Raw genomic sequence first — 25,065 nt, 5'->3', positions numbered from 1 at the left:
GCCACCCTCCCATCCCCTCCTCACCTTACCCAGCCTCTCCCTCCAGGGCATCTGCCCTCTGTGTACACCTGGGTAGCACAGGAGGCCCTTATTCCTGGTTTCTCCTCTTGGGCTGTTGTTACATAGAGCATGCCTGGGTGTCCTCAGAATATCTGTGGGGTGCTGTGCAGTCCCGCCCTGGGGGTAACCACAGTGGGCCCACAACACTTTTCCTGCCTGCTGCTACCCCTTGTAGCTGCGAGCAAACTTAACCAGCTGGCGGTGTTCCTGCCGCCCTTTCCCTTCCTGGCTTAGTTTTGAAGCAAACTTGTTTTCCCCAGATTGTAAGGGCTACTTATTTCTAAAATTAGGATTTGAATTTGAATACAGTTGATTCTCCCTATTCATGGTACTGTTCTCCAAAGTGACCACGAACACTGAATTAGCAAATACTGAAGCATTATTCCTAGGAGAGATACAGGGTTAAGTTCCTGTGAGCCTCCGGTCACATTTTTGCCAGGCTGTCAATAGAGACCTTGTTTTATGTGTATGTGTTTAAAGACAGCTTATTTAACATAGATTATTGATTCATTCACTTTAGACTCACAGCTGACAGCACCAGCGCTCGTTGCTGGAACAAAGCTTGTCTTACACATGTGTTTTCTCCGTAAGGCACGTCTCAGCTTTCTCGTGCTATTTGACACTAGACAGTGCTTCAGCACTGCACTTGGGGCCAGATCAAACACTGAATTCACCAACAGGAAAGCACAGAGCCAGGCATGGTGGTTTGCACCTGTAGTCCTAGCTACTTGGGAGGCTGAGGTGGGAGGATCGCTTGAGCCCAGGAGTTCAAGGCTCCAGTGAGCTTGGATTGCACCACTGTACTCCAGCCTGGGTGACAGAGTGAGACCCTGCCTCTAAAAAACAAAAAACAGCACAAAAATGTGAAAAATACACTGTGAAACAGACACTTGTTTTTATTTGAGATGGAGTCTCACTCTGTTACCCAGGCTGGAGTGCAGTGGCGCGATCCCGGCTCACTGCAAGCTCCGCCTCCCAGGTTCAAGCAATGGTCTTGCCTCAGCCTCCTGAGTAGCTGGGATTACAGGCACACGCCACCACACCCGGCTAATTTTGTATTTTTAGTAGAGACGGGCTTTCACCATGTTGGCCAGGCTGGTCTCAAACTCCTGACCTCAAGTGATCTGCCCACCTCAGCCTCTCAAAGTGCTGGGATTGCAGCCGTGAACCACCGCACCTGGCCAGAAACGGACACTTATTTACGGCATGAGAGCTGCACCAACAGGCAGTGTTGCCTTGTTTGGCCTCAGCTGGGAGTGTGCTCATTGGGGGACTCATTATGTTGCCACTCTGCGCACATCTGCACATGACACCAAAGTGCCACAAGTGTTAGTTTGGGGGATACAAATAAATGTCAGCTGTAGGTGAATATGCAAATACAGCATATGTGAATAATGAGGATTGACTGTATATTTTATTTTCTCTTTTACTCCCCTTCGGGTTGAATTGTAGACTGTTGGAATTGGAAGGCATCTTTAAAGCCAGCTAATTCAGTCCCCTGATTTAACATAGAAGAAAAAGTGTGCTGTAAATTTAAGCATTACATATTAAAGCCCCTTATGACCCAATTAATTGTGGACAGCATCGTGTAAGTTAATGTACTGGATTCGCTTTTTTTTTGTTAAATTTTATTTCTCACCTAAGTGATATGCTATGGTTTGATCATCAAAAGTAATTTTGGCTGGGCACGGTGGCTCACGCCTGTAATCTCAACAGTTTGGGAGGCCGAGGCGGGTGGATCTTCTAAGGTCAGGAGTTTGAGACCAGCCTGGCCAACACAGGGAAACCCCGTCTCTACTAAAAATACAAGAATTGGCCGGGCGTGGTGGCACATGCCTGTAGTCCCAGCTACTCAGGAGTCTGAGGCAGGAGAATTGCTTGAACCCAGGAGGCAGAGGTTACAGTAAGCTGAGATTGCGCCACTGCACTCCAGCCTGGGGACAGAGTGAGACTCCATCTCAAAAAAAAAAAAAATGCAATTTCATGTGAGGAAAATTCTCAGTCTGAACTCATATGAATAAGGATGCACACAGATGAATGAAGCAGCTAACCTCAGAGCCTAAAGGCCATCTTGTTGAGAGCACGCATCCTGGAACACAGCTCTGAGAAGTGACCTAGAAGCCTCTTGCCACCTTCACACAGGTGCTCTGTGCCCTCCGACAGACCTGCTGGCTTTCCCATTGCTTAATTTAGCAAGTCTGTCCCAATTAACTCTTGCCACTCCACTCACTCCCATTAGCGGATCTGTGAAAGGGTTTCCTGGATGACCTTCTGCTGTAATGGGCCTCAGTTCTTTAGCCTCTCCTCCCCAAGCCAGGTGCCAGCGCAGCAGCTGGCAGGATGCTGCTGGCTCCTGATTCTGGAGAGTCTCTCAACCTGGCCCTAGAACAGTCATGGGCTCAGTGAGGAGCAAAGCAAGTGCTTTGTGCAAGGATCCGGGTTGGTCCAGGAAGCCAAGCTGGGGAGAGGGCTTCAAGGAGGGAGTGAGAAATACTGACATGGAGTAGCTTCCCAGGTAGAACAGGAAAAGTGGAGAGCTGGAGGCGGAGGGTTTCAGCCTGTGGCCCGCCTTCCTGCTTCCCCTGGCACTTGGTTACTTGAAAATATTTATTTTTGCTATTAGATAGTATTATGCATTGGAAAAATAATAGGAGGAGGCCAACATATCTGTGGTCTGGAGTTCCTAGGAAGTCAGCAGGGTGGCTGCTGTCGGTGAGCCTTCACCTCCTCAGGAGAAGGAAGCAGTTGGAGAGCATTTAGGATGAATGGAGAACATCTGAAGTACCAGAGTAATTAACGTTGAAATGTGGCTCCGTGGCACGTGGCATTTGCTGTCATTAGAGATCTTTTCCAAGTCTGGCCATCTCCCAGGTTTTAACAACGCTCGGTCTCCAGGCAGGTCCTGCAGGATCAGTTAACTCCTTGGAATCCCTTAGGGTCCCAGGAAGATGGCTTTATGTACATAGACCCCAATTTCAGAAGTTAATAGCAGAAGACACTTTTCAGTTATTCTGGGGACTTTAAGATCTTTCTAAATCAATTTTCATCATTAAAGTACAATGTAGCTGTATTCATGTGACAGTGATAATCTCTGCACATTGTTTAACTTGAAAAATAAATTACTTGGCAGTCGACTTGCATTTTCAGTGTTACCTTAGAAATAACTGTAGAGTGGAGAACCACTTCTATTTTTTTCATTGACTGTTCTACTTTCTGTCTTGGAGTTAATTTTTTGAAGTGATGACTTTTGATAGGTGGCTTCCTTATTTTCTTCCTGGAGTTTCTACCTGAAATACAGAAAAATTCGAGCACAACGATCATGAAACATTTTGAAGCCTCCTCTTTTATTTCTCTTCTTAATAAAAGCACTCTAATTGGGGATGTGAGGTTAATGGTTTCAGTAGCAACCACAGAAATAAAATGTGTGGGGAGACAACTGCATGTCAGGAAGGTGGCAGCGTGCCCTCCTGTAATAGCTGTCCTGGGCTCACGCGCTGCCCCAGAACTTACAGGAATGAGGAGTCCTGGTGGCCTGTAACTGAGTGATTTAGCAGTTAAGAGATTTCACATAAAAACTAATTGTTACAGTTAGCCTTGTTCCAGGAGGCCACTGGGCTCCTAGCCCCCAGGTGAAGGTAAGGGCTTGGCTTTGAAAACCAAACCAAGTGAGGCCATTAACTCCTGCAGGAGCTGGGTGCTCCCGCCCCCAGCCAGCCTCCCTGCAGGCAGCAGTGGGGCTGGTGGAGGATCGCACCCAAGCCAGCCTTCTTTATGCAGTGGCTGGAGTCCCTTAGCAGGAATAAAAAAGTCAGATGCAAGAGACTTTCATACTCTGAAATGACTTTTTTTTTCTACGTGTTCGCTCTGTGGGTGGGGCTCGGAGTGGCAGGGCAGGTGAGGGGTGGGGCTTGGTTGTCTTTCACTTGTAATTACCCCGCTCCTGTTCTCTCATCCCTGTGCTTTATCAATGGGATTAAAGCTTCTTCACAAGGATTCCAGGTCTATTTCTAGAGCAGATTGATCACTTCCCCTGCCGATGAGCGATTGGTTAGAGTGTGGGGACCGTGTCTTCAACTTGGTTAAGGCTTTTGTGTCTGTTTTCCCGTGATCTTGCTATTCAGCACTGGAAAGGTGTTGAAGTATGAGAGTGTAGGGTTATTCCTGGTTCTTGGGGTTGACTGGGAGCTACGTTTTGAAGCCCCAGGGGAGCACTGAGTAAGTCTGCCGGCCTAGGTGTTTCTCTGCCTCCACACCTTGCTTCTCCCCAACGCACCCACCTTGCATTCTTAGTGTGGGGTGAAGGTGGGGGAGGGGGGACACTCACCTGGAGATACACATGGGCCCTGCAGGACCTGGAACTCTCCAGAGCCTTCTGTTGTGTTCAGCATCGACCGCAGCGGGGGCTGCTGACCAGTAAACACTGGCAGTACAGCTTGGGAGAAGGCAATGAAGGAAGTCAGCATCTCTAAATCAATTTATGGTGCATGCAAAGCATGTTTTCAAATATTTACAGAGTCTCCGAGGGAATTACGTCACTGTTTCTAACTGTTTTGATTGTTTTTTATGACTCAGACCCAGTAGAGCCAAGCAGTGTAACTCCTGAGAGGCTCTGAGCAGAACGCCTCACGCCTCCCGGGAGGAGAGTCCAGGCATAATGGGAAAAGCGCTCCCCGTAATAAGCCGAGTGCCGGTCGTGTGGTGGGGAATTATTAATGTGCTGCTGGGCGGCGGTGGGTCTGGACCACAGAATGCCATATTTCTTCAGCTGCAGATCACTGGGGTGGGTGCAGGGCTGAGTTCAAGGAGGCGTGAACCCTAGTGGCCTGGAATCGGCGGGATGGTCCAGCCTGGACACAGGAGCAGCCTTGGGGTACAGATTTTGTATCTGCTTGGTCTGGGGAGTATGTCAGAAAATTCTAGTAGAAAGGAGTCTTGAATGATTGAGACTTTGTTTTTATCCTCAGACTCCATCCCATATGGTAAAGCTGCCCTGAGTTTGTAAAGGGGACCATCGTCCATTTCCATTACAGGGCAGGAAAGTGAGGGGACCCCGGCTTCCTGCAGGAGAGTTGGGAGCACACAAGCTTGGCACCCTCGATCAGCATGAGAGGGCAGCCTCCGAACTCCGAGCTGTGTCCTCGACTGTGGGTCCATGCAAGCTTCCATTTGAGGCAGCGAGGCCTGGAGGTGGAGGCAGCGAGGCCTGGAGGTGGAGGCAGCGAGGCCTGGAGGCGGAGGCGTGGGCTGTGGGGCCCCAACTCCCAGCTCTTCCCCCCATTAGCTGCACCTTGGGTGCAGTCCTTAATTTCCCTCTGGATTAAATGGGTTAATCCTTGGAAATTCTCAGGCCAGTGCCTTATGCTCAGTGCACAGTCAGCTTGGGAAATGTTTGCTGATTGCTGTTATTTGGCATTGTGACTTCTATTTTCAATGCTAGTCTTTGAAACAAAGTAGTGGGATTTTTTATTTGTTTGTTTGTTAAAACATTTAATTATTTTTATATATTTAGGGGGTCCAAGGACAGGTTTCTTACATGCACATATTGCAGTGTGGTGAGGTCTGGCCTTTTAGTGTACCTGTCCATAGAGGTCGTACTAGGGCAACTGAGAAATGAGCTGGCCAAATGCCACCGAGGAGAAGTCACCTTCTGGTCACCAAAGGGAGCCCATCCCTGGGGACATTCACCCGAGTCTGCCCAAGAACTCATCTTTTATTTTATTTTATTTTTGAGATGGAGTCTCGCTCTGTCTCCCAGGCTGGAGTGCAGTGGTACGATCTCGGCTCACTGCAACCTCCGCCTCCTGGGTTCAAGCGATTCTCCTGCCTCAGCCTCCCGAGTAGCTGGGATTACAGACACCTGCCACCATACCCAGCTAATTTTTGTATTTTTAGTAGACAGGGTTTCAACATATTGGCCAGGCTGGTCTCAAACTCCTGACCTTGTGATCTGCCCTCCCCCTCCCCCCACTTTGTATAAGACAGAGTAATTGACTCAGCAGCAATGCAAGGCAGACAGGGCCATCGTCCAGAGGAATGGGGCCTGTGCTGTGCACCCCACAGCACTGCCCAGCAGCCTGGTCTCTCCACTGTAAGCAAGCTGGAGCGGTGTCAGGCGGTGCCTCGGCCTCCCAAAGAGCTGGGATTAAAGGCGTGAACCACAGTGCCCAGCCGAACCGTCTTTTAAATCTCTGTAAGCAAATTCCAGAGGCATAAACGTCTTCAGGACAGGTGATAAAGTTCACAGTGGAGCACCGCGTGAGGCATTCAGAGGCTGCTGCGACTCCCTGGGGCCCCCAGGGCCCTGAGGCTGCAGCGGGGACAGAGTGGACGGGCGCTGGAGCTCCTGGCTGTGTGGGTGAGACTTCGTGATTCCGGTGCCGAGTGCTGAGCCCTCCCTCCTCCCCCAGGAGCATCCCCTTAGTGCAGGTGCTGCGGACTACGGCCCTGACCAGCGCCTGCGCGGAGCACTCGGACCAGCGGGTGGTCTACTTGGAGCATGTGGTGGTTCGCATCTCCATCTCGCACCCACGCCGAGGAGACCTCCAGATCTACCTGATTTCTCCCTCGGGAACCAAGTCTCAACTTTTGGCAAAGAGGTAAGGCGAGGCAGGCGTGGGGATGGGGGCTAGGGCTCACTGAGATTGACACTGCACAAGAGCTTCTGTCCAGTCTTGGGCCCACAGTGTCTCTGCAAGGCCCTCTGGCATTGGGGGCTCCCACTGGTTCTGCTGGCAGCTTCCTTTCTCTTGGAGACCCTTGCATGTAGGCCCCAAAAACCTTAAAAGTTGCTCCCTGAAACCTTGCCTTCCAAAAGGTCCTGTAAAACTTTCCGTTTCAGAGAGAAGTGACAAAAGAGTTGTTGTTTCGTTTTGTTTTGTTGTTTAGCGGAGGGATTTGTGGAATTCTGGCTATGCCTTCATTGCTTAGAAGTGCATTGAAGGTCATTTTAATCCTATTCAATTGGCCTTTGAATCGAGCATGTGTACCACAGAGAGCATTGTTTATCCCCCCGCCAGCTCTCCCACCCAGTTGTGGGCTGCCCTGCAGGGTCCTGTCCCTGGAATACAGACAGGCTCGGGTGGTGTGCGGGGAAGGTGCTCCCAGGCTGCTCTCTGCCAACTTCTCTTGCACTCAGGGGCTAGGAATTCCAAAGCTTTGTACATGGTTTTTGGGAGGCTATGGAGTCATTTCTTTAACAAACTTAGAAACAAGGGGAAATACATTGATGCAAATATATGACTTACAGGTAATTAGAATGAAGGTGTTTATAGGAACTTAAGAGGGGCCAGGGTGTTCTGGTACCTTCTGTCTCTTTCCAGCTAAGAGGTAGAGAAAAGAGATTTCATGGACAAATCAGCATTTCCAGCTTCTCTCAAAAACTAGAACTGGCACTGTGCCCGCATCGCCTGCAGGAAGCCCCCCAGGACCAGGCCTGCTCTGTCTACTGGGGTGTGGTCCCCATCCCCACGTACCCACTCTGGGCCCACTTGACTCCTTTGGTGACCTGCCTGAGGCTGTGGCCCTTGTGTGGACTATAGGGAGCTGTAGAGATTCAGAAACGGGCTCTCAGATGGAACCAGGCAGAAGTTGGGGGTTGTCCTTTGCTTAACCCTTCCCCTCCCCGCCACTTTGTATGAGACAGGCTAATTGACTCAGCAGCAATGCAAGGCAGACAGGGCCATTGTCCAGAGGATTGGGGCCTGTGCTGTGCCCCCACAGCACTGCCCGGCAGCCTGGTCTCTCTGCAGTAGGCAGGCTGGAGCTGTGGCAGCAGGCGGTGGCCACCTTTGGACCAAAGGTCCAGCTTTGTCCTCGGTGCACTGGAATCAACCCTGAGGCAGACACTGGCACCAAGCTCAGCCCATCCCACATTCTACTTTCATAGCACAAGTGCCACAGGGGCATCTCTCCCTCCTGCCGGGAGGCCAGGCCGTGCTGTGCCTCTGCCTGTGGGAAGCTACACGGGCATGAGCAGTTCCGGTGTCAGCGGACAAGCTGTAGCCTTTGATGCTATGTTGCTCCCCGTGGTGTTTTTTATTTTATTTTTCTAACTCTTAAAGATTTTAAAAGTCCTCATTTCTGTCATTTCTTGGAAAGTTGGAAGCTGTCTGACACCAGCCCCATGTTCCTGTGTGCACTGGGCCGGAGCTGAGCAGGTGGGCGAGTGTGTGTCCATGTGCTCCATGTTTTCCGTGCTGGCAGCCCTGAGGCCAGCAACGGGCTCTCCATTCACTCCAGCTGCACACCTAGGGGCACCCAGGTTTGTGACCCCTGACTCAGAGCCAGAGCTGGGTGCAGGCCCAGGTGACCGAGAGCCTATGGTGAGGCTTAGAGGCTGGGGCAGCAGGTAGCAGGCAGGCGGGTGGCAGTGACCCTGGAGAGTCGGCCCGTACCCTGCTCTTCCACTCCTGGCTGGGCTCCCAGGAGCCAGTCACTTTGCCTCTCTTTATTCCTCATCTCTGAAAATGTCACTTCACTTATCTGTAAACATTAGGACTGTTACAAGACTTGAGTGTGATAATATATGTAGATTAAAATGTTTGGCATCATCCCTGGCGCAGGGGCCTGGTTGCCCTACATGTCCTGCTTACGTCCAGCTACCTGACCCACAAGAACCTTCTGGTGCCCCAGCCTCCCCTCTCCTGCTCCCCTAAGGCCCTGTTTCCCTTCCCTGGAAACTTTCCTCCTCCTGCTGCTGCCCGGTGTTGCGCCCTTGGGATAATAGAGGGCAGGTCCTGCCAGGCCTATTGGGAGCCACCCCTTGGCTGGGTAGTGCTGTCCTTGTGCCATCAAGCATTTTAAAAAACTACCCTAGCCCAGGAAGGGTGGCTCACACCTGTAATCCCAGCACTCTGAGGGGCCAAGGTGGGTGGATCACCTGAGGTCAGGAGTTCGAGACCAACCTGGCCAACATGGTGAAACCTTGTCTCTACTAAAAATACAAAAATTAGCTGGGCGTGGTGGCACGCGCCTGTGATCCCAGCTACTTGGGAGGCTGAGGCAAGAGAATCACCTGAAGCCGGGAGGCGGAGGTTGCAGTGAGCTGAGGTCATGCCTCTGCACTCCAGCCTGGGTGACAGAAAAAGAGTCTGTCTCAAAAACAAAAAACAAAAAAAAACTACCCTGAGGCTACTCCAGCTGTCATCTGAGTCTTGGGACTTTGGTTTTTTTCCAAGGCAGATTTTGTGATTATATCAAGAATTTTGTTTTAGGATCAATGACCTCCTATCCTACTGCACATCTTACTTAATTTGGCAGCTTTATCAGGTTGCCAGTTTCTTCACTAAGAAGCCATTGATGTGCCTGAGCACCTCAGCCCTTAAAAGACAGTTTGTCCTTGTTCTGTCCCCAGTGTGTTGGGTTCAGCTTGGCACTGAGTGTGCAAATCAGCCTTGACCTTTGCCATTTCTTAGAAGAAAGCACAGGATGCTTCCCTCTCACTCTTCTCCATTGCAAAGAATGTTCCCTAGATAAACATTTTCCTACACTGAGTGTTCAGAGAACCCCCAGATTGGAAATTGAATCTTACATCATTCAGAACTTATGTATTTCAATTTCTGATGAGCAATAAAGATGCCTATGTTAAAAAAAAATGTTTATTCCAAAATCAAGATAGAAAATTAGACTATGAAGAAAGAATAAGAGGGAAAAACCTAGACTTGATTCCATTACGGAAAGAGCCACTTCTGAGGATGGCACTGGGTGCAGGAAGAGATTGGATGTTGATTAGTTGTTTCCTGTTTCTGCCTAAACCGAGTGTGAGGCAGAAGGCCCAGGGGCTCAAGGGTACAGTTGGGAAAGGCCTTCGAGTTGGGAAGGGCAAGGGGAGGCTCATCAGGACTTGCAAGGAGGGGACTGCTGGGGGTGCGGGAGCCGTCTCCTCCTCCCGGCTCTCCACGGGTCCCTCCCATTCCCACTGAAAAGCAACCAACCCTGCCATCATCATCTCCCCCAAATGCCCCTGTTGAGACTGGATCAGCCCTGGAGGTGAAGGGACAGAACTTTCCCCACAAGCTTGAGTAGCTGCTCCTCTTTCCTTATTAGTGTCTTCCAGAGAACAGTGCACACAGCTGGCTGGAAGTCAAACATGGAAGTTTCATTCTTCCACAAACAAGCACTTTCAAAGGGCGTCCTTAGTGAGCACTCTCTAGGCTTCAGTGAAGGTACCCAGGGGGGCCCCCGCCCCTGTCTGCTCTCCTGCATCCAGGCACTGGAGTTATGGGCTTTGTAAGATTGTTTCTGGGTGGGAAGGAGCCAACCACCTTCTGCAGGAAATTGTTGGGACTGGGGGCGTTTGTTGGTGAGCTTGTAAACATCTTTCACCGGGTTATATGAAACCTGCCTGCCTGCCTTCCTCTCAGAATGTTAGGGAGGTTCAAGGAGGTGATGGAGGAGATAGTCTGTGTAAGAGCTTAAAGACAGTCCCATCTCACTGTGCCCTTTGCCCTCAGGTTGGCTGGGGCCAGACCCCTGCTACCCTGGGGGTCCAGCCAGATCCTACAGTCCCCTGAGAGCCCTCCCTGGCCAGTCCCCCCGCCCAGCCGCTCGGTGCCAGCACCTTCATTTTCTGACACCACGTCTCCAATTGCAGGTTGCTGGATCTTTCCAATGAAGGGTTTACAAACTGGGAATTCATGACTGTCCACTGCTGGGGAGAAAAGGCTGAAGGGCAGTGGACCTTGGAAATCCAAGACCTGCCATCCCAGGTCCGCAACCCAGAGAAGCAAGGTCAGTGGCTCTTGGGAATCTCATGACAGCTTTTGTATCTCAACCCTCTTTTTACCTCTGGGCCTTATTTAACTACGGAGTCTCTGATAATTCTTTGTTTTGTTTTGTAGAGGTAGAATTTCCATAACAGAAAATTGACCATTTTAATTATTTTTAAGTGTACGTTTCAGTGGCTTTTAGTCCATTCACAGTGTTGTGTAACTGTCACCACTATCTAATTCCAGAATGTTTTCATCCCCACAAAAAGAAACCCCATACGCATGAAGCAGCCGCTCCCCATTCCCTCCTCCCCTCCCAGCTCCTGGCAACCTCTAATCCACTTACCGTTTCTTTGGATTTGCCTCTCCTGGACATTTCATATAAATGAAATAATACAACACCTGGCCTTTTGTGTCTGGCTTCTTTCACTTAGCATGATGTTTTCAGAGTTTTTCCATATTGTAGTACGCATCAAAACTTCAGTACTCTTATGGCTGAACAATCCATTGTTGGATTGACTTTTATGGCTGAACAGTATTCCATTGTCAGATTGATGACATCCTGTTTATTCATTCACCTGTTATGGATGTTGGGTTGTTTCTACCTTTAGCTGTTACAAATAGGATGGCTATGAGGATTCACGTACAAGTTTTTTTGTGGACCTATGTTTTTGTTTCTCGTGGGTGTATATCTAAGATTGGAATTGTCAGGTCATATGGTAACTCTATGTTGAACATTTTGAGGAACAGCCAAACTGTCTTCCACGTTGGCTGCACCCTTTTACATTCCTGCCAGCAACGTATGAGAGGTCCAGCTCCTTCACATTCTCGTTAACACTTAATATTCTCTGCTTTTTAAAAAATTATAAGCGTTCTAGTAGGTGTGAAGTGGTATCTGTGGTTCCTCAATTGCATGATGGTGCACCTTGATGCACAAAAGTTTTAAATTTTGATGAAATTCAGTTTATTTTTTCTTCTGTTGCTTGTGCTCTTGGTGTCACACCTGAGAAACCATTGCCTAACCCAAGGTCACAGAGATTTACTCCTGTGTTTCCTTTTAAGAGTGTTATAGCTCTTACATGTAGGTCTTTGATCCATTTTGAATTATTTTTGTATATGGTGTGAAGTAGGGGTCCAAACTCATTCTTTTTTACCCACTTGTTCCAGCACCACTTGTTGAAAAATACATTCTTTACCCGTTAGGTGATCTTGAGACTCCTGTTGCAAATCAACTGTGACCACAGAAGAGAGGTTCGTTTCCGCACTCTCGATTCTGTTCCGTTGGTCTATATATCTATCATGGAGTCAGTACCGTATTGTTTTGATCACTGTAGCTTTGTAGTAAGTTTTGAAATCAGAAAGTGCAAGTCCTCCAACTTGGTGGTTCTTTCTCAAGATTGTTTTGGCTATTTTGTGTCCCATGTAATTCCGTATGAATTTTAAGATAAGCTTGTACATTTCTTTTTTAAAAGGTAGTTGGAATTTTGATAGAGATTGGATATGTAGATCATTTTGGGGAATATTTCCACATTAACAATATTGTCTTCCAGTCCATAAACGTGGGATATTTTTCTGTTTATTAGCTCTTCTTTAATTTTGTTTAGCAGTGTTTTTTGTAGTGTTGAGTATATGTCTTTCGCCTCCTTGGTGGAAGTTGTTCCTAAGTATTTTATTATTTTTATGCTATTGCAAATGGAATGGTTTTCTTAATTTTTCTTTTGGATTGTTTATTTCTCTGGTAATTCTTGTACCCTTTTAAATCCCTTTTACTTAATGATCAATCATTTATTTAACCAATCTTTATTAAGTACCAAACTGTGATCTAGGTAATGGGGTTACAACCAGGAAAGAAAACTGGAATAATCAGCACATCTTACTTTGCAGTTACCCACAAAGGTCTATAAACACCTGTCTTTGTTCTCTGGGTCGAATGCATAGTAACATTTACAGAATGTGCTGGGATTTTGCTTTTCTATGGGCGAGTTTCCTCAAGGTTTGCTTTCACTGTTCTGTCATTCCCTGTGCCCTTTTCTGTGAAGATGCAGTCTGCTTCTTGGTCACCCTAGGAGTGCATGAGAACCTTCCCCTGCCCTGGTTCTTTTCCAGTTCTCCATCAACAATCCAAAAGCAAAATTAAGAAAACCATTCCATTTGGAATAGCACAGTTTTAGGAGAAAAGAAGAGTGTTGACTTGCCTTATGCGGAAAATTGACTTTAAGTCATCAAGTCATCTACAGGGATCTGGGACCTCCCCCAGTTGTATTCTTTCTGGTTTTAAAATAGTAAATAACTATTTTAAGAAAGCGTTGTCCGGGCACGGTGGCTCACGCCTGTAATCCCAGCACTTTGGGAGGCCGAGGCAGGTGGATCACGAGGTCAGGAGATCGAGACCATCCTGGCTAATACGGTGAAACCCCATCTCTACTAAAAATCCAAAAAAAAAAAAAAAATCAGCCAGGCGTGGTGGCGGGCGCCTGTAGTCCCAGCTCTTAGGGAGGCTGAGGCAGGAGAATGGCGTGAACCCGGGAGGCGGAGCTTACAGTGAGCCGAGATCGCACCACTGCACTCCAGCCTGGGTGACAGAGCGAGACTCCATCTCAAAAAAAAAAAACAAGTGTTATAACAAATCCTAAAAATACAAAAATGTAAAATTTTAAATGACTGAAATTTACACATTTTAAAAGTGGAAGCTCCTAAATTCTTTCTTTTAAAAGCCCCAAAGTGTATTGGCCTAGTGTTAAAACGTCGACTCCTCGTGCCAGCTGCATCCTCAAGCATTCACTGCTTCGTGGCACAAGGCAGAGTTCTCATGCCAGCCTGCATGGCCTGCTTGCCTGGGAGGCTGGTGCTGTATGCAGGAGAGCACGTGGAGGCTGGGGCTACTGCTCTTGTGTCCTCATGGCATAGCCCTGGAAACCGGGCACACCATTTATCACTCTAGGCCTGTGATCTTTACTCTGTGTCATGAGCCGAATACAACGAGCCCCACCTATGTCCCAGGGCAGCTTCAAGGGGACAGTCAATCCCCCGTGGAACTGTGCCGCTGCAAGCAGCCTTTCTCATGCACCTCATGCATTCTTCTCTTTCCCCTTCCTGTTAGGCCAACATGCGTGCACTGATGCCTCTCCCCTGAGTCCACATCCCCTCCTGCCGCCACCCACTTCTCTGCTCCCCTTTATGGCAAAGCTGGCAGAACAAGCTGCCTGCCATGGCCATCACTGGCTCACTCCCAGCCCACTCCCATCCACTGCACAAAAAACCGGGACTTGTCAGGGTCCCCCACCATTTCCACACTGCCCAAGCCTATGGTCCCATCTCTGTCCTCCCCAGGTTGTTAAAGCCAGGGTCTATGGTTCTAACAAACTAAGCACCGTCTCTGGGGACCACAGGGTGCAGTGGTTAAGACTGTGGGCTCAGGAGCCCTTCTCCCTGGGGGTAGATGCTGGCTCTAACTCTTACAAATACCTGTGAACTTGGCAAGTCACTTAGCCTTTCTAGGCCTTGGTCTTCTTATCTAGAAAATGGGGATAGTACGCAAGTTACTGGGTTGAGGTGGGATGAAATCAGGTAAGACAGGCTGGATACGGAGAGCAGGGCCCAACACACAGTGACGTTGGCAGCTCACCCGCTCTAGAAGTGCCCTCTTGCACAGCTGCAGTGATGCCACACCTGGGGGACCCTCTCCACCTCACAGGCTGCCCCTTGTGCATCTCGTTGGCTGATCCTCTCGCACACACCCCTGCACATGCCCCTGGGTCCTCTGTTCTTTGTTCCCATCCAGGGATCTCACCCAGCCCCATGACACTGAGCACCTTGTACCTGCTGGTGGTGCCCAAAGCCGCCTCTCCCTGCCCTCGTTCACCCAGACCTGCTCTGCAGCAGCCTCCTGCTTCTGGACGTGGGTCTAACTGGCTCTGAGCTTGTGCACCTTTAGACAGAACTCCCAAACTGCCTCTTCCTGCTTTCCACATTAATGTAAATAGCTTTGGGCGGGGCATGGTGGCTCATGCCTGTAAATCCAGCACTTTGGGAGGCCGAGGCGGGTGGATCACAAGGTCAGGAGATCGAGACCATCCTGGCTAACACGGTGAAACCCCATCTCTACTAAAAATACAAAAAGTTAGCCAGGCATGGTGGCGGGCACCTGTAGTCCCAGCTACTCGGGAGGCTGAGGGAGGAGAATGGTGTGAACCCGGGAGGCGGAGCTTGCAGTAAGCTGAGATTGCACCACTGCACTCCAGCCTGGACGACAGAGCAAGACTCCGTCTCCAAAAAAAAAAATAACTTCACCTTGCACTCCATTGCTTGGCCAAGTCCCAGGAGTGAACCTTTAATTCTTCTTTGTCTCCATCATCTGCCTCCGGTATATATCTCAGTCTGCCCACTGCCTCAGTTCAGTCCCCTGTCGTCTCTTACCTCCTCATTCCACTGCCGCCCTGCCTCAACCCCTGCTGGCTAGAGCCACTCTCCACCCAGCATCCAACGATCCTTTTAAAATATAATTCAGATAATGATGCACCCCTGCTAATTTTCATGACCTCCCACAGCTCTTAGAGCAAAACCCAAATCTCTTAGCCCGACCTGCACATCCTGCCAGCACCTCTCTACCATGAATCATTTCCTGCGCCTCATCACTGACCTCCCTTCCGTTCCCCTAACATGCCTGGTCTTACCTCCATGGGGCCTTTGCACGCGCTGCTCCCTCCTTGGGGACAGCTGTCCCTGGGGCTTCCCATGACCGCAGCTCAGACCTGGCCTCATGGAGGGGTCTTATCTGAATGCCTGTGGTGGATGTCCTACCCACTCTCCCACCTCATGCTCCTACAGAAACATAAAGGCAGGGGATGAGAATGGGGAGGAATAAAAACTTGCCGAGATTCTCATTCTACATTTAGTGGGAGGGGTGATGGATTATGTCTTACTCTTAGCACTGATGGAGACATATAAACTCAAATATCTTCTTATAATAGAGAGATAAGCAAGATTTAAAACAGGATGCCAACCTTCCAGATCACTAGAGGGAAATAAGATGAAGAGAAATTGATCAATGTGACAAAAAAAATTACTATAGGCAAATTTGAACAGGGATACAGAAGTCTTAAATAAAACATTAGGGAGTGGAACTCATCAGTTTATTCAAAGAAGAATACTCCCCTCCAAGAACACAGCCTTCACTCAGCAGATACTGAGCATTTACCAAGTTCTAAGCACTGGGGATGCACCAGTGAACAAAACAGATGCTAAGCTTATATTCTAGAAGGCAGAGGAGTCCGTGAAACAAGATTACCAGGCAGGAAGCTGTTGTCCGTTAGATGATGAGAAGCTCTAAGGAGAAAAATGAAGCAGGGCAGGGTGACAATGGCATTTCAGGGTGTCCCGGGAAGGCCTCAGGGAAGGGACACTTGAGTAAAGCTCAAAGAAGATGAGGGAGTGAGCTCTGCAGACATCTGGGAAAAGGGCATTCCAAGCAAAGCATTCAGGGGATGCTGAGGCCCCCAGGCAGGAGTGTGCCTGGTGTGTTCCAGGGGATGCTGAGGCCCCCGGGCAGGGGTGTGCCTGGTGTGTTTCAGGGGATGCTGAGGCCCCCGGGCAGGGGTGTGCCTGGTGTGTTCCGGGGGATGCTGAGGCCCCCGGGCAGGGGTGTGCCTGGTGTGTTCCGGGGGATGCTGAGGCCCCCGGGCAGGGGTGTGCCTGGTGTGTTCCGGGGGATGCTGAGGCCCCCGGGCAGGGGTGTGCCTGGTGTGTTCCGGGGGATGCTGAGGCCCCCGGGCAGGGGTGTGCCTGGTGTGTTGCAGGGGATGCTGAGGCCCCCGGGCAGGGGTGTGCCTGGTGTGTTCCGGGGGATGCTGAGGCCCCTGGGCAGGGGTGTGCCTGGTGTGTTCCGGGGGATGCTGAGGCCCCCGGGCAGGAGTGTGCCTGGTGTGTTCCAGGCACAGCAGAGAGGCCCCTGAGGCTGCAGGGGGCAGCAGGAAGAGGAGCAGAATAGGACAGGGCCAGGCATTGAGAACATGGGGACCAGATCGCACTGGGCTTCGTCAGCCCCCACAGGGACTTGGTTGGAAGCCGCTGAAGGATTTTAGGCAGAGGAGAGAGGTGATCTGAACTTCTGTGTTAATAGGCTGACAGCTGGTCAGAATAGATGGAAGTGAGGGTGGGAGAGGAACAAAGGCAGGGAAGCCAGTTAGAAGGTCATTGCAATATCAGGTAAAGGTGACTCCGATGGGGCGACATCAGTGGAGTATATGAAGCAGTCAGATTCTGAAAGCAGGGTCGAGAGATTTGTAGATGGATCCGATGTGGGCTGTGAGAGGAGAGAGGAGGCATGGATGACTTCAGAGTTTTCGTCCTACACAGTAGAAGAGTGGAGTCCCAGTTTCCTAGATCTGGAACATTGCAGGGGGGGAAAATGCTGGAGATAAGATCAGGAGCTTGGATTTGGGTGGGTTAAATCACAGATACTTGAACAAGTCCAGGCGGAGATACGTACCTGGAGGTCAGAGGGAAGACTGGGCTAGAAATCCAAATTCGGATTAGGTATATTAAGTATCGTCAGCCATTCAAGCTGTACGGGCAATGGAAGGAGATCTGTTTATATAACAATGATTAACACGTTTGGAGCCTATTGCGTGTAGGTGCTGAGCGAGCTTTAGGCTTAGGCTTGCAGTGGTGCACAGCACGGAACCGCATGCCCTGCACACCTGTGCACCTGCCACACTGCTTCCTGCCCAGCCAGATGCTGCCGTATCAGCTCCCTGCTTGCTGCCTGCATGGCACTCAGCAGCTCTGGCCTTGGCCTTAGCACTGATGGGCTTGCCATCTGCAGCCTTCCTTCCTTCCGGTCCTGCTGTGTCCCGAGAGCCTCCTGCTGCTGGTGTATGACAAATGCACAATAGGTGTTGGCGGATTAATTAGTCCAGTTGGAACCCTCTGTAACCACCACATGACCAGATGCTCTGTGTGCTACAGAGGACACAGGATTAGTGGATACAAGAATACTTCCTGAGGGTAGCCCCAAATTAAGTCTTGACACAGGCCGATTTCCACCCCTCAGCATGGGTAGAAACTGGATCTTTGCTTTCAGAAGGTTGAGACGGGTGCAGAGTAAACACCTTGTGGTACCTTCCAGCTCTGACCTTCTGTGGCCTACTGGAATTTGGGTGGCGGGGACACATTCCCCAGTGTCATCACAGAGAGTACGCACATTCCTGCAAGGGCGTCTGGAGTCAGTTCGTTCCATGCAAGTTTTACCCTGTAGAGAGCTGCCACTCCTGAGCATGGTCTTTGCCAGAAACAGCAAGTACAGGCATGCGTCCTGCCACAGCTGACGCACGGCAAGCACTCCCTGCTGTCTGTGGGGAGGATGCGCTCCTTGCTGTCACCCACAGGCTCTGTGCATCTTCCCCAAGCACAGTGAGAGCTAGCCTGGGAGCCTGGGTCCCAGCAGCATCTCTCCACAGTGGAAATCCATGTGGCCCTCAGATGGGACACTGCAGTTGCAACTGAGTCTCCCCAGCCTGCCCTGCTCACTTCATTCCAGGGCCAGCCTCTGAGCGTGTTGTTCAGCATGGCGGCTGGATCCTCCCAGGGTGGGGAAAGGGGTGATGGAGTGAGGCCAAAAGGGGTCAGAGGAACTCAAACAAAGGCCAAGCGGCCCTTTCCAGGTTGGTGTATGGGCCCAGTGCTTTTGAGGTTGATCCAGGATAAGCCCTCTTCAGCCTCCAAATGAATGGTGCCTCTTCTGGCTGTTCCTGAAATGTCAAAATGGGAAGGTCTGTGTATCCTAACAGACATGTCTCTGATGCATTTTGCAGAGGTCCTGCCATGTGCCAGATGCTATGCCAGTGCTCAGGGGCACAGAGAGGCTCCAAGACACAGTCGCTGCCCCTGAGAAGCCCACAGGCTAGTTGGGAACCTTTCGGATTTCAGGAACCGGTAGTACCATGCACAAGGGCCGCCAGTGACCCAGAGGAGTGCCCCAAGTTCAGTGGAGCAAACAGGGATTTCCAGCTGAAAGAAACAAGGAAGGGCTTGTGAAGAAGGGTCTGCCTAAGGCCAAATTCTCAGGAGTTCCCCAGTGTCACTTCGTTTTTTTATCTTAGTAGCACAGAAAATACAGGCCATTAGGAGATGGAGACTGCCCTAAGGGTACGGCTGTCTTTTCGTTTTGTAGAATGAAGTGCCAGGCAGTGCCCACATATGACCTGCTTTACTCCGCCCACCCCCAGGAGTGAGACTTCTCAGGGCTGACCTTGCTCCCCAGGCCCTGGGAGGGACCACAGAGGGGCTCAGCAGCGACGAGCCAGGCTTCCCCACCCAATCCGCTGGGCAAGCGACGGGGATGTCAGGCCGAGACAGTCCTCAGTGATGACCTACCCTAACTCCCCTCCCTCCAGGGGCAGGTCTGGGCCCTTCCATGAGTGCAGAGCAGAGGTGGGAGCTTCCTGGCCAGGCCGACATGAGGAAAGGGCCTGCTGCCTCTGAGAGGATGCTCTGGTGCCCACAGAGGGCGTCAGTGTGGATGGGGGCCTGCAGTGGACGGGCATTGAGGTGTAGAGGAGAGTCTGAGAAGATCTCTATCAACCACCAGAGAGCCAGGAAGCACCCCCTAGGAGGAAGGGTGAAAGGATGCAGTAAGAACAGAGAACCGTGTCTACCCAGAGCTCACCAAGGCACTGGTTATGCTGTGCCCATAGACCCGGGTCCCAACGTAGGCATTGTTCTCAGTAAGACCAACCCCCAGAGCATGCCTGCGAGGCCACGCCAGGCGGGTGGGACGGCCGCTGGCAGGGGCTTCTCATCAGTGCATGGGTGGAGAGGGGAGCCCGGCCTGCCTGCACGCTATGACGCTATTGTGTACGCAGGGAGGCAGGACCAGCCCCAGCACTGAATGTTCGGGTCAACCCGGTAGTGCCTGTTGGGGACCTCAGCCTAGGAAGGTGACAGAGATGACCTAGGTTGCCCTCTAGCTCCAGGATTCAGAGCTCTAGAGGCCAGGAAAATGCAGGGCTGGTCAGCATCGGTGGAGTCAGCTGCCTGTCGGCCTCGTCGATGCCGAGGTATGAACTGATCCCAAATGGGCAGGATCTTCCACTCCTTGGTTGTCTGGTGAGGGTGGCCTGTGAGTGCACAGTCACCACCAGCCTCAGTGCCAGGCACAGTGCAGCACACACACAGGCGTAGACCAGAAAAGCAGGCAGTCCTCACTTCTCTACAGGCATTCCAAGAACCTGTGCTTAGGGCAGGGTGCTTCGTTTCTGTGGTGTTCATTTCAATCTCCTGCAAATCTCTGCAAGTTAATTGCTTTAAAAAAAAATGAAAAGAAAAAAAACTGCTCCAATGGTGTGCTGTGTAAAAGTGTTTTAAAATCTATGCTAAGACCCAGGGTTTATGAAGTAATTAAGTGATCTGACTGATATGCTAGCTTGAATAATACTCACCTCCTGTCAGATTGAACATGGCTTATGTAATTAGTTTTAGAACCATTTTTAAAAGTTGAGTAGCAGATCAGTCATCCATTTTCCTCTTCAGTTCCCAGGCCAAGGATCTGGGTCCTCCCAGGATCACTGTCTTCCAGGAGGCAATTTAGGAATGGAATCGAGTGTGAATCCTGCTTTGCAGTCTTGCAGCATTTGCAGATACTAACAGCTCTTCATTTATTCCTGCACAACTATATTTATTTATTTATTTTTTTTTGAGACAATCTCACTCTGTTGCCCAGGCTGGAGTGCAACGGCGCAATCTCGGCTCACTGCAACCTCTGCCTCCCAGGTTTAAGTGATTATTCTGCCTCAGCCTCCCAAGTAGCTGGGATTACAGGTATCTGCCACCACACCTGGCTAATTTTTTTTTTTTTTTTTTTTTTTTTGTATTTTTAGTAGAGACAGGGTTTTGCCATGTTGGCCAGGCTGGTCTTGAACTCCTGACCTCAGGTGATCTGCCCGCCTCGGCCTCCCAAAGTGCTGCAATTACAGGGTGAGCCACCGCACCCAGCCCAGCACACCTTTATTGAACTCTACTTAGCTCCAGATTTGGGAACACTAGGACCTTGCCCTTGCAGTGCACAGTGTGGGTGTGGAAGAGCGGGCAGCTTCCACCGTGGGTGAGCTTGCTACTCCAGCCGTTACGCACAGAGCCTGCAAGGCTACGAGACGGAGCTGGTGACAGTGCAGGCAGAGCTGGGGCGATGGCTTGTCCTGCAGAACATGTCGGAGAAGTTTGGCTGCATTTTAGAGAGTTGCCATCCAGAATGCAGAAAGTGTCTATTCTCTGAGAAACATGTATGCTTCATTCTCCCACCTCAGACATTGGACAGGCCTGGGGTTGGATCCTCCTGCCTCCGCTTTTCCTGTCTCTCGCTCTGGGCTCTGTGCTGGGTCTCCCCTCCTGTAAGACAGGGTTGTGCAGACGTGAGACCCAGACCAAGTCACTGAAGAGAGGAGCCTTCCCAGCCCGCCCGCCCTTACCTCGGAGCCTACATTGGTGGTTGCACCTGAACGACAAGGCAGAGCCTGTGCACCTGCCAAGGTCAGGCCAGCCTCCCCACCCAGGGCCACATCCTGCTCGGCACCCTCAGGCGCAGGAAGGTCCCTGCACCTCCTCATGACCTGGGGCCCCCATGGGCACGCCGGACATATGTGAAGTGCTCTGCAGGAATCGAGCTTGGCTTTGTCAGCACTAAGGAGCATCTGCGTGGTGCTTCTCCTGTTCATGCAGCACACACTTACCTTGTCTGCACACCTGCCCCATGCCAGGTCTGCTGGGTAGGCATGGGGGTGAGAGGCGCTTCCTTGTTCTTCACCTTTTCCACCCCAAGAGCCCAGCTGAGTGCCCTGCAGGCAGTTCGACCAGGAGTATGTACAGGGCCCAAACTTTACTGAGTTGGCCTAGCCCTCCGTTTGTAACCAGGAGCCTACCTAAGGTGCTGGGGCACCTCCCACAGTCTTCCCCTGCCAGGGAGAATTGTGAGGCATCAATGTCTAAATAGAAGAAATAATCAGGCATGCTTTCCAATCTTCTCTCTATAATTGACACCATGTATCTTATTTCAGGGTTCCAAAGGGTTTTACATACTCGGTATTCACATAGTAATAAATAGACTATCTGAGACAATTGATGGCACTTTTAAAAATCCTGTGTCACTCTTGAACTCTGGGAATTCACTTTCTCCCTGATTAAAATTTCTTTTTTCTCTAATCTTTCATCTGTTTCCAAAAGAGCAGCAACCCACATGTGCTGTGTTTTTCCAGATTATTTCGACAGCATTTTTTCCAGATTCCCACCAATCTAGGAAAGAAGTCCAATTTATCAAAAGAACGAGAGAGGAATAGGACAATGATTAGCACCTACGTGTTCTCCAGCAGGCACTGGGTGCTATTTTATCTCGCTGTTACAAATCAGTATAGAATCAGGGGTCTTCGAGTTAGATGATAATAAGGAATTAAAGTTTCGGGAAAAGTTATTCTTGCTAGTGATGCAGATCATGGTATTTACAAATGAAGACATGACCACGATGCCTGTGACTTGTGCTTTAAACTATTCCAGAAGGTGAGGGTGGGGAGTGGGAGAGTAGGAAGGGGGTGGACGAAATCAGATTGAGAAAAGGTTGGGGATTCTTGGGACTGTGTAATGGGGCACGGGGACTCATTATACTGTTTTCTCCATTTTATGTTTATTTGAGAATTTCCATTATGCAAAGAGTTTTTAAAAGCACATGTATGGGAAACATTTCTTCCGAAGAGGTCAGAATGCAAGACTGTCTAAGAGATTTAGATGGCACAATTAAATATAACAATGTAAAGATTTTATTGCTCTACAGCAAATACACTTGAGTTCTTCACTTGTGAGGAGTAAATGCTCAGTGTGCCGTGGGACACATAGAGACGGGTTTTACACTTTGTTTAAAGTGTAAAAAGACACGTAGTTTCTTTTACGTTTGACTGAAGGTGCTCTAGACAGTTACTGGACGTGTGTATGGGAGTGTGTGCTTGGGTGTATATATGTGTGTATGTGTGGGGGAGAGTATTGTGTATAAGTAGGTATGTGTGTAGGTGGGTTTGTGTGTATTTGTGTGTCCATGTGCTTGTCTACGTGGATATGTGTGTGTGTATATGTGGGCATTAGGTATATGTGTATACATGTACAGGTATCTGTGTGTGTGTGCACGTGGATATGTGGGTGTGTGTATGTGTGTGGTGCATATTGGCTTGTGCTTACTTTTCAAGACCCAGCGTAGCACAAGGTTGAGCTCTAGAGCCGCCTGCTTCTCAGATCCATCTTCCGCCACTGGTCATTGCAGACCTTGGCAGGCCGTTTCCATGCTCTGAGCCTCCAACCCGCCCTCTGCCCAGGGATGGCGGGAGGATTCAATGAAACAGCGCCCGAGAAGTGCTGAGCCTTACCAGGATGAACATGATTCTCTTATTGTGAGTGTTTAGATTCTCCTTTTGTGGAAGAGGAAGCTGAGTCCAAGCTCCTCCACCCAGAGCCTGACTGAGCTCACCTGCCTGGAATGGGCAGAGCCTGGCGTCAGGGCCATCTTCCAAGCTCAGTGCCACCCTCACCTCAACCCAACCTGGTGAGGTCTCCAAGCCTCTCCAAGGCAGTACAGGCAGCCCATAGTTGATCTGATCTCTTTAGCCCTGTGGCGAGTGGTTTTCATGTGTCTGGCTTTAGGATATTTCTGGTTGGATTTTTTTGTTTAAAGTGTTGTAATTAGAAGATAAAAATTAAATGAAATATTAAAAGCTGGGAGTTGCTCCTGAGAGGCTGCCTCACTTGGCTGAAATCCAAGAGAGCAGCAGGCCTTCTGAGAACTTGCTTTGACCAGTCCACAGGAGCAGGGGTCCCCATCCCACCTACGGGTCCGTGGTCCATGGCCTGTCAGGGACTAGACTACACAGCAGGTGAGCAGCCAGCAAGCACTTCATGTATATTTACAGCTGCTCCCTGTCACTCCCATTACTGCCTGAACTCTACCTCCTGTCAGATCAGCAGAGGCACTAGATTCTCAGAGGAGCACGAACCCCATTGTGAACTGCACGTGCGAGGGATCTAGGGTGCGCGCTCCTTATGAGAATCTAATGCCTGATGATCTGTCACTGTCTCCCATCACCCCCGGATGAGACCGTCTAGTTGCAGGGAAACAAGCTCAGGGCTCCCACTGATTCTACATTATGATAAGTTGTATAGTTATTTCCTTATGTATTACAATGTAATAATAATAGAAATAAAGTACACAATGATTGTCATGTGCTTGAATCACCCCGAAACCTTCCCCACTGCTCCCCACCGGATCCCCAGCTGTGGAGAAATTGTCTTCCAATAAACTGATTCCTTGTGCCGAAAAGGTTGGGAACCACTGCAGTAGAACATTTGAAATGCAATAGGTACTTGGAATAGATGCTTGGTTTTAAGGATTTTTCCTATAGACTGTGTTCCTGAATGGGAGGATTCAGTATCATTGAGATATCTCTTCTCCACAAAGAAGGGATAGCCGTCACTTTAACACAGTCCCCATCAACATCGCAAGAAAATTAAAGGAATGCAAGGAAAACCTATTCTGAAAGAATGGGCACAGATAATAGCTAGAGAAATTCTGAAAAAATGAATGCAGGTGTTTAACTGTGTTTTTTAACTATAGTAAAATGATGTGGCGCTGGTGCTAGTATAGACCGATCAAGGGAACAGTACGGTTAGTCCATTAATAAAGCTACAGAGATATGCTAAGGATAACATTTTAACCTGGTGGGAAAAGACTGAAGTCTTGAATAAGAGTTATTGATAATTGGCCAACCATTTGGAAAGAAAATAATTATCTTGATGCATACACATAAAATTAGAAATTTCTGTCTGGCAGAAAACATCATAAAATTAGAAAAATATTCCTGTAATCCCAGCACTGTGGGAGGCCAAGGCGGGCGGATCACAAGGTCAGGAGATCGAGACCATCCTGGCTAAGATGGTGAAACCCCGTCTCTACTAAAAATACAAAAAATTAGCCGGGCATGGTGGCGGCACCTGTGGTCCCAGCTACTCGGGAGGCTGAGGCAGGAGAATGGTGTGAACCCGGGAGGCGGAGCTTGCAGTGAGCCGAGATCGAGCCCCTGCACTCCAGCCTGGGCGACAGAGCGAGACTCCGTCTCAAAAAAAAAAAAAAAAAAAAAAATTAAAAAAATATTTATAAAATATTTTGGACAAACTCAAGTGATTCACAGATGGCCTTTTCACTTCTCTCTAGCCCATGAGTTGGCAAACTTTTTCTGTAAAGGGTCAGATAGTAAATGTTTGAGGTTTTCTGGTC

At 49.7% G+C, this 25,065-nt stretch overlaps 1 protein-coding gene across 3 annotated transcripts in view; it reads left to right on the top strand.

Annotated features, from left to right (window-relative positions):
* Window positions 1–25,065, top strand: part of PCSK6 (proprotein convertase subtilisin/kexin type 6) — a 190,645-nt gene that overhangs the window by 110,320 nt on the left and 55,260 nt on the right. For all 3 annotated transcript variants that reach the window (XM_054450431.2, XM_054450429.2, XM_054450430.2), the window contains 2 exons: window positions 6,468–6,656; window positions 10,652–10,788. In XM_054450431.2, the coding sequence (XP_054306406.2) occupies window positions 6,468–6,656; window positions 10,652–10,788 (326 nt within the window). The remainder of the gene's footprint in view (window positions 1–6,467; window positions 6,657–10,651; window positions 10,789–25,065) is intronic.

The sequence above is a fragment of the Pongo pygmaeus genome, chromosome 16 (assembly GCF_028885625.2).
Source record: "Pongo pygmaeus isolate AG05252 chromosome 16, NHGRI_mPonPyg2-v2.0_pri, whole genome shotgun sequence".
NCBI lineage: Eukaryota > Metazoa > Chordata > Mammalia > Primates > Hominidae > Pongo > Pongo pygmaeus.
The sequence above is the reverse complement of the archived record's forward strand: the minus strand, read 5'-3'. Positions and strand labels throughout refer to the sequence as shown.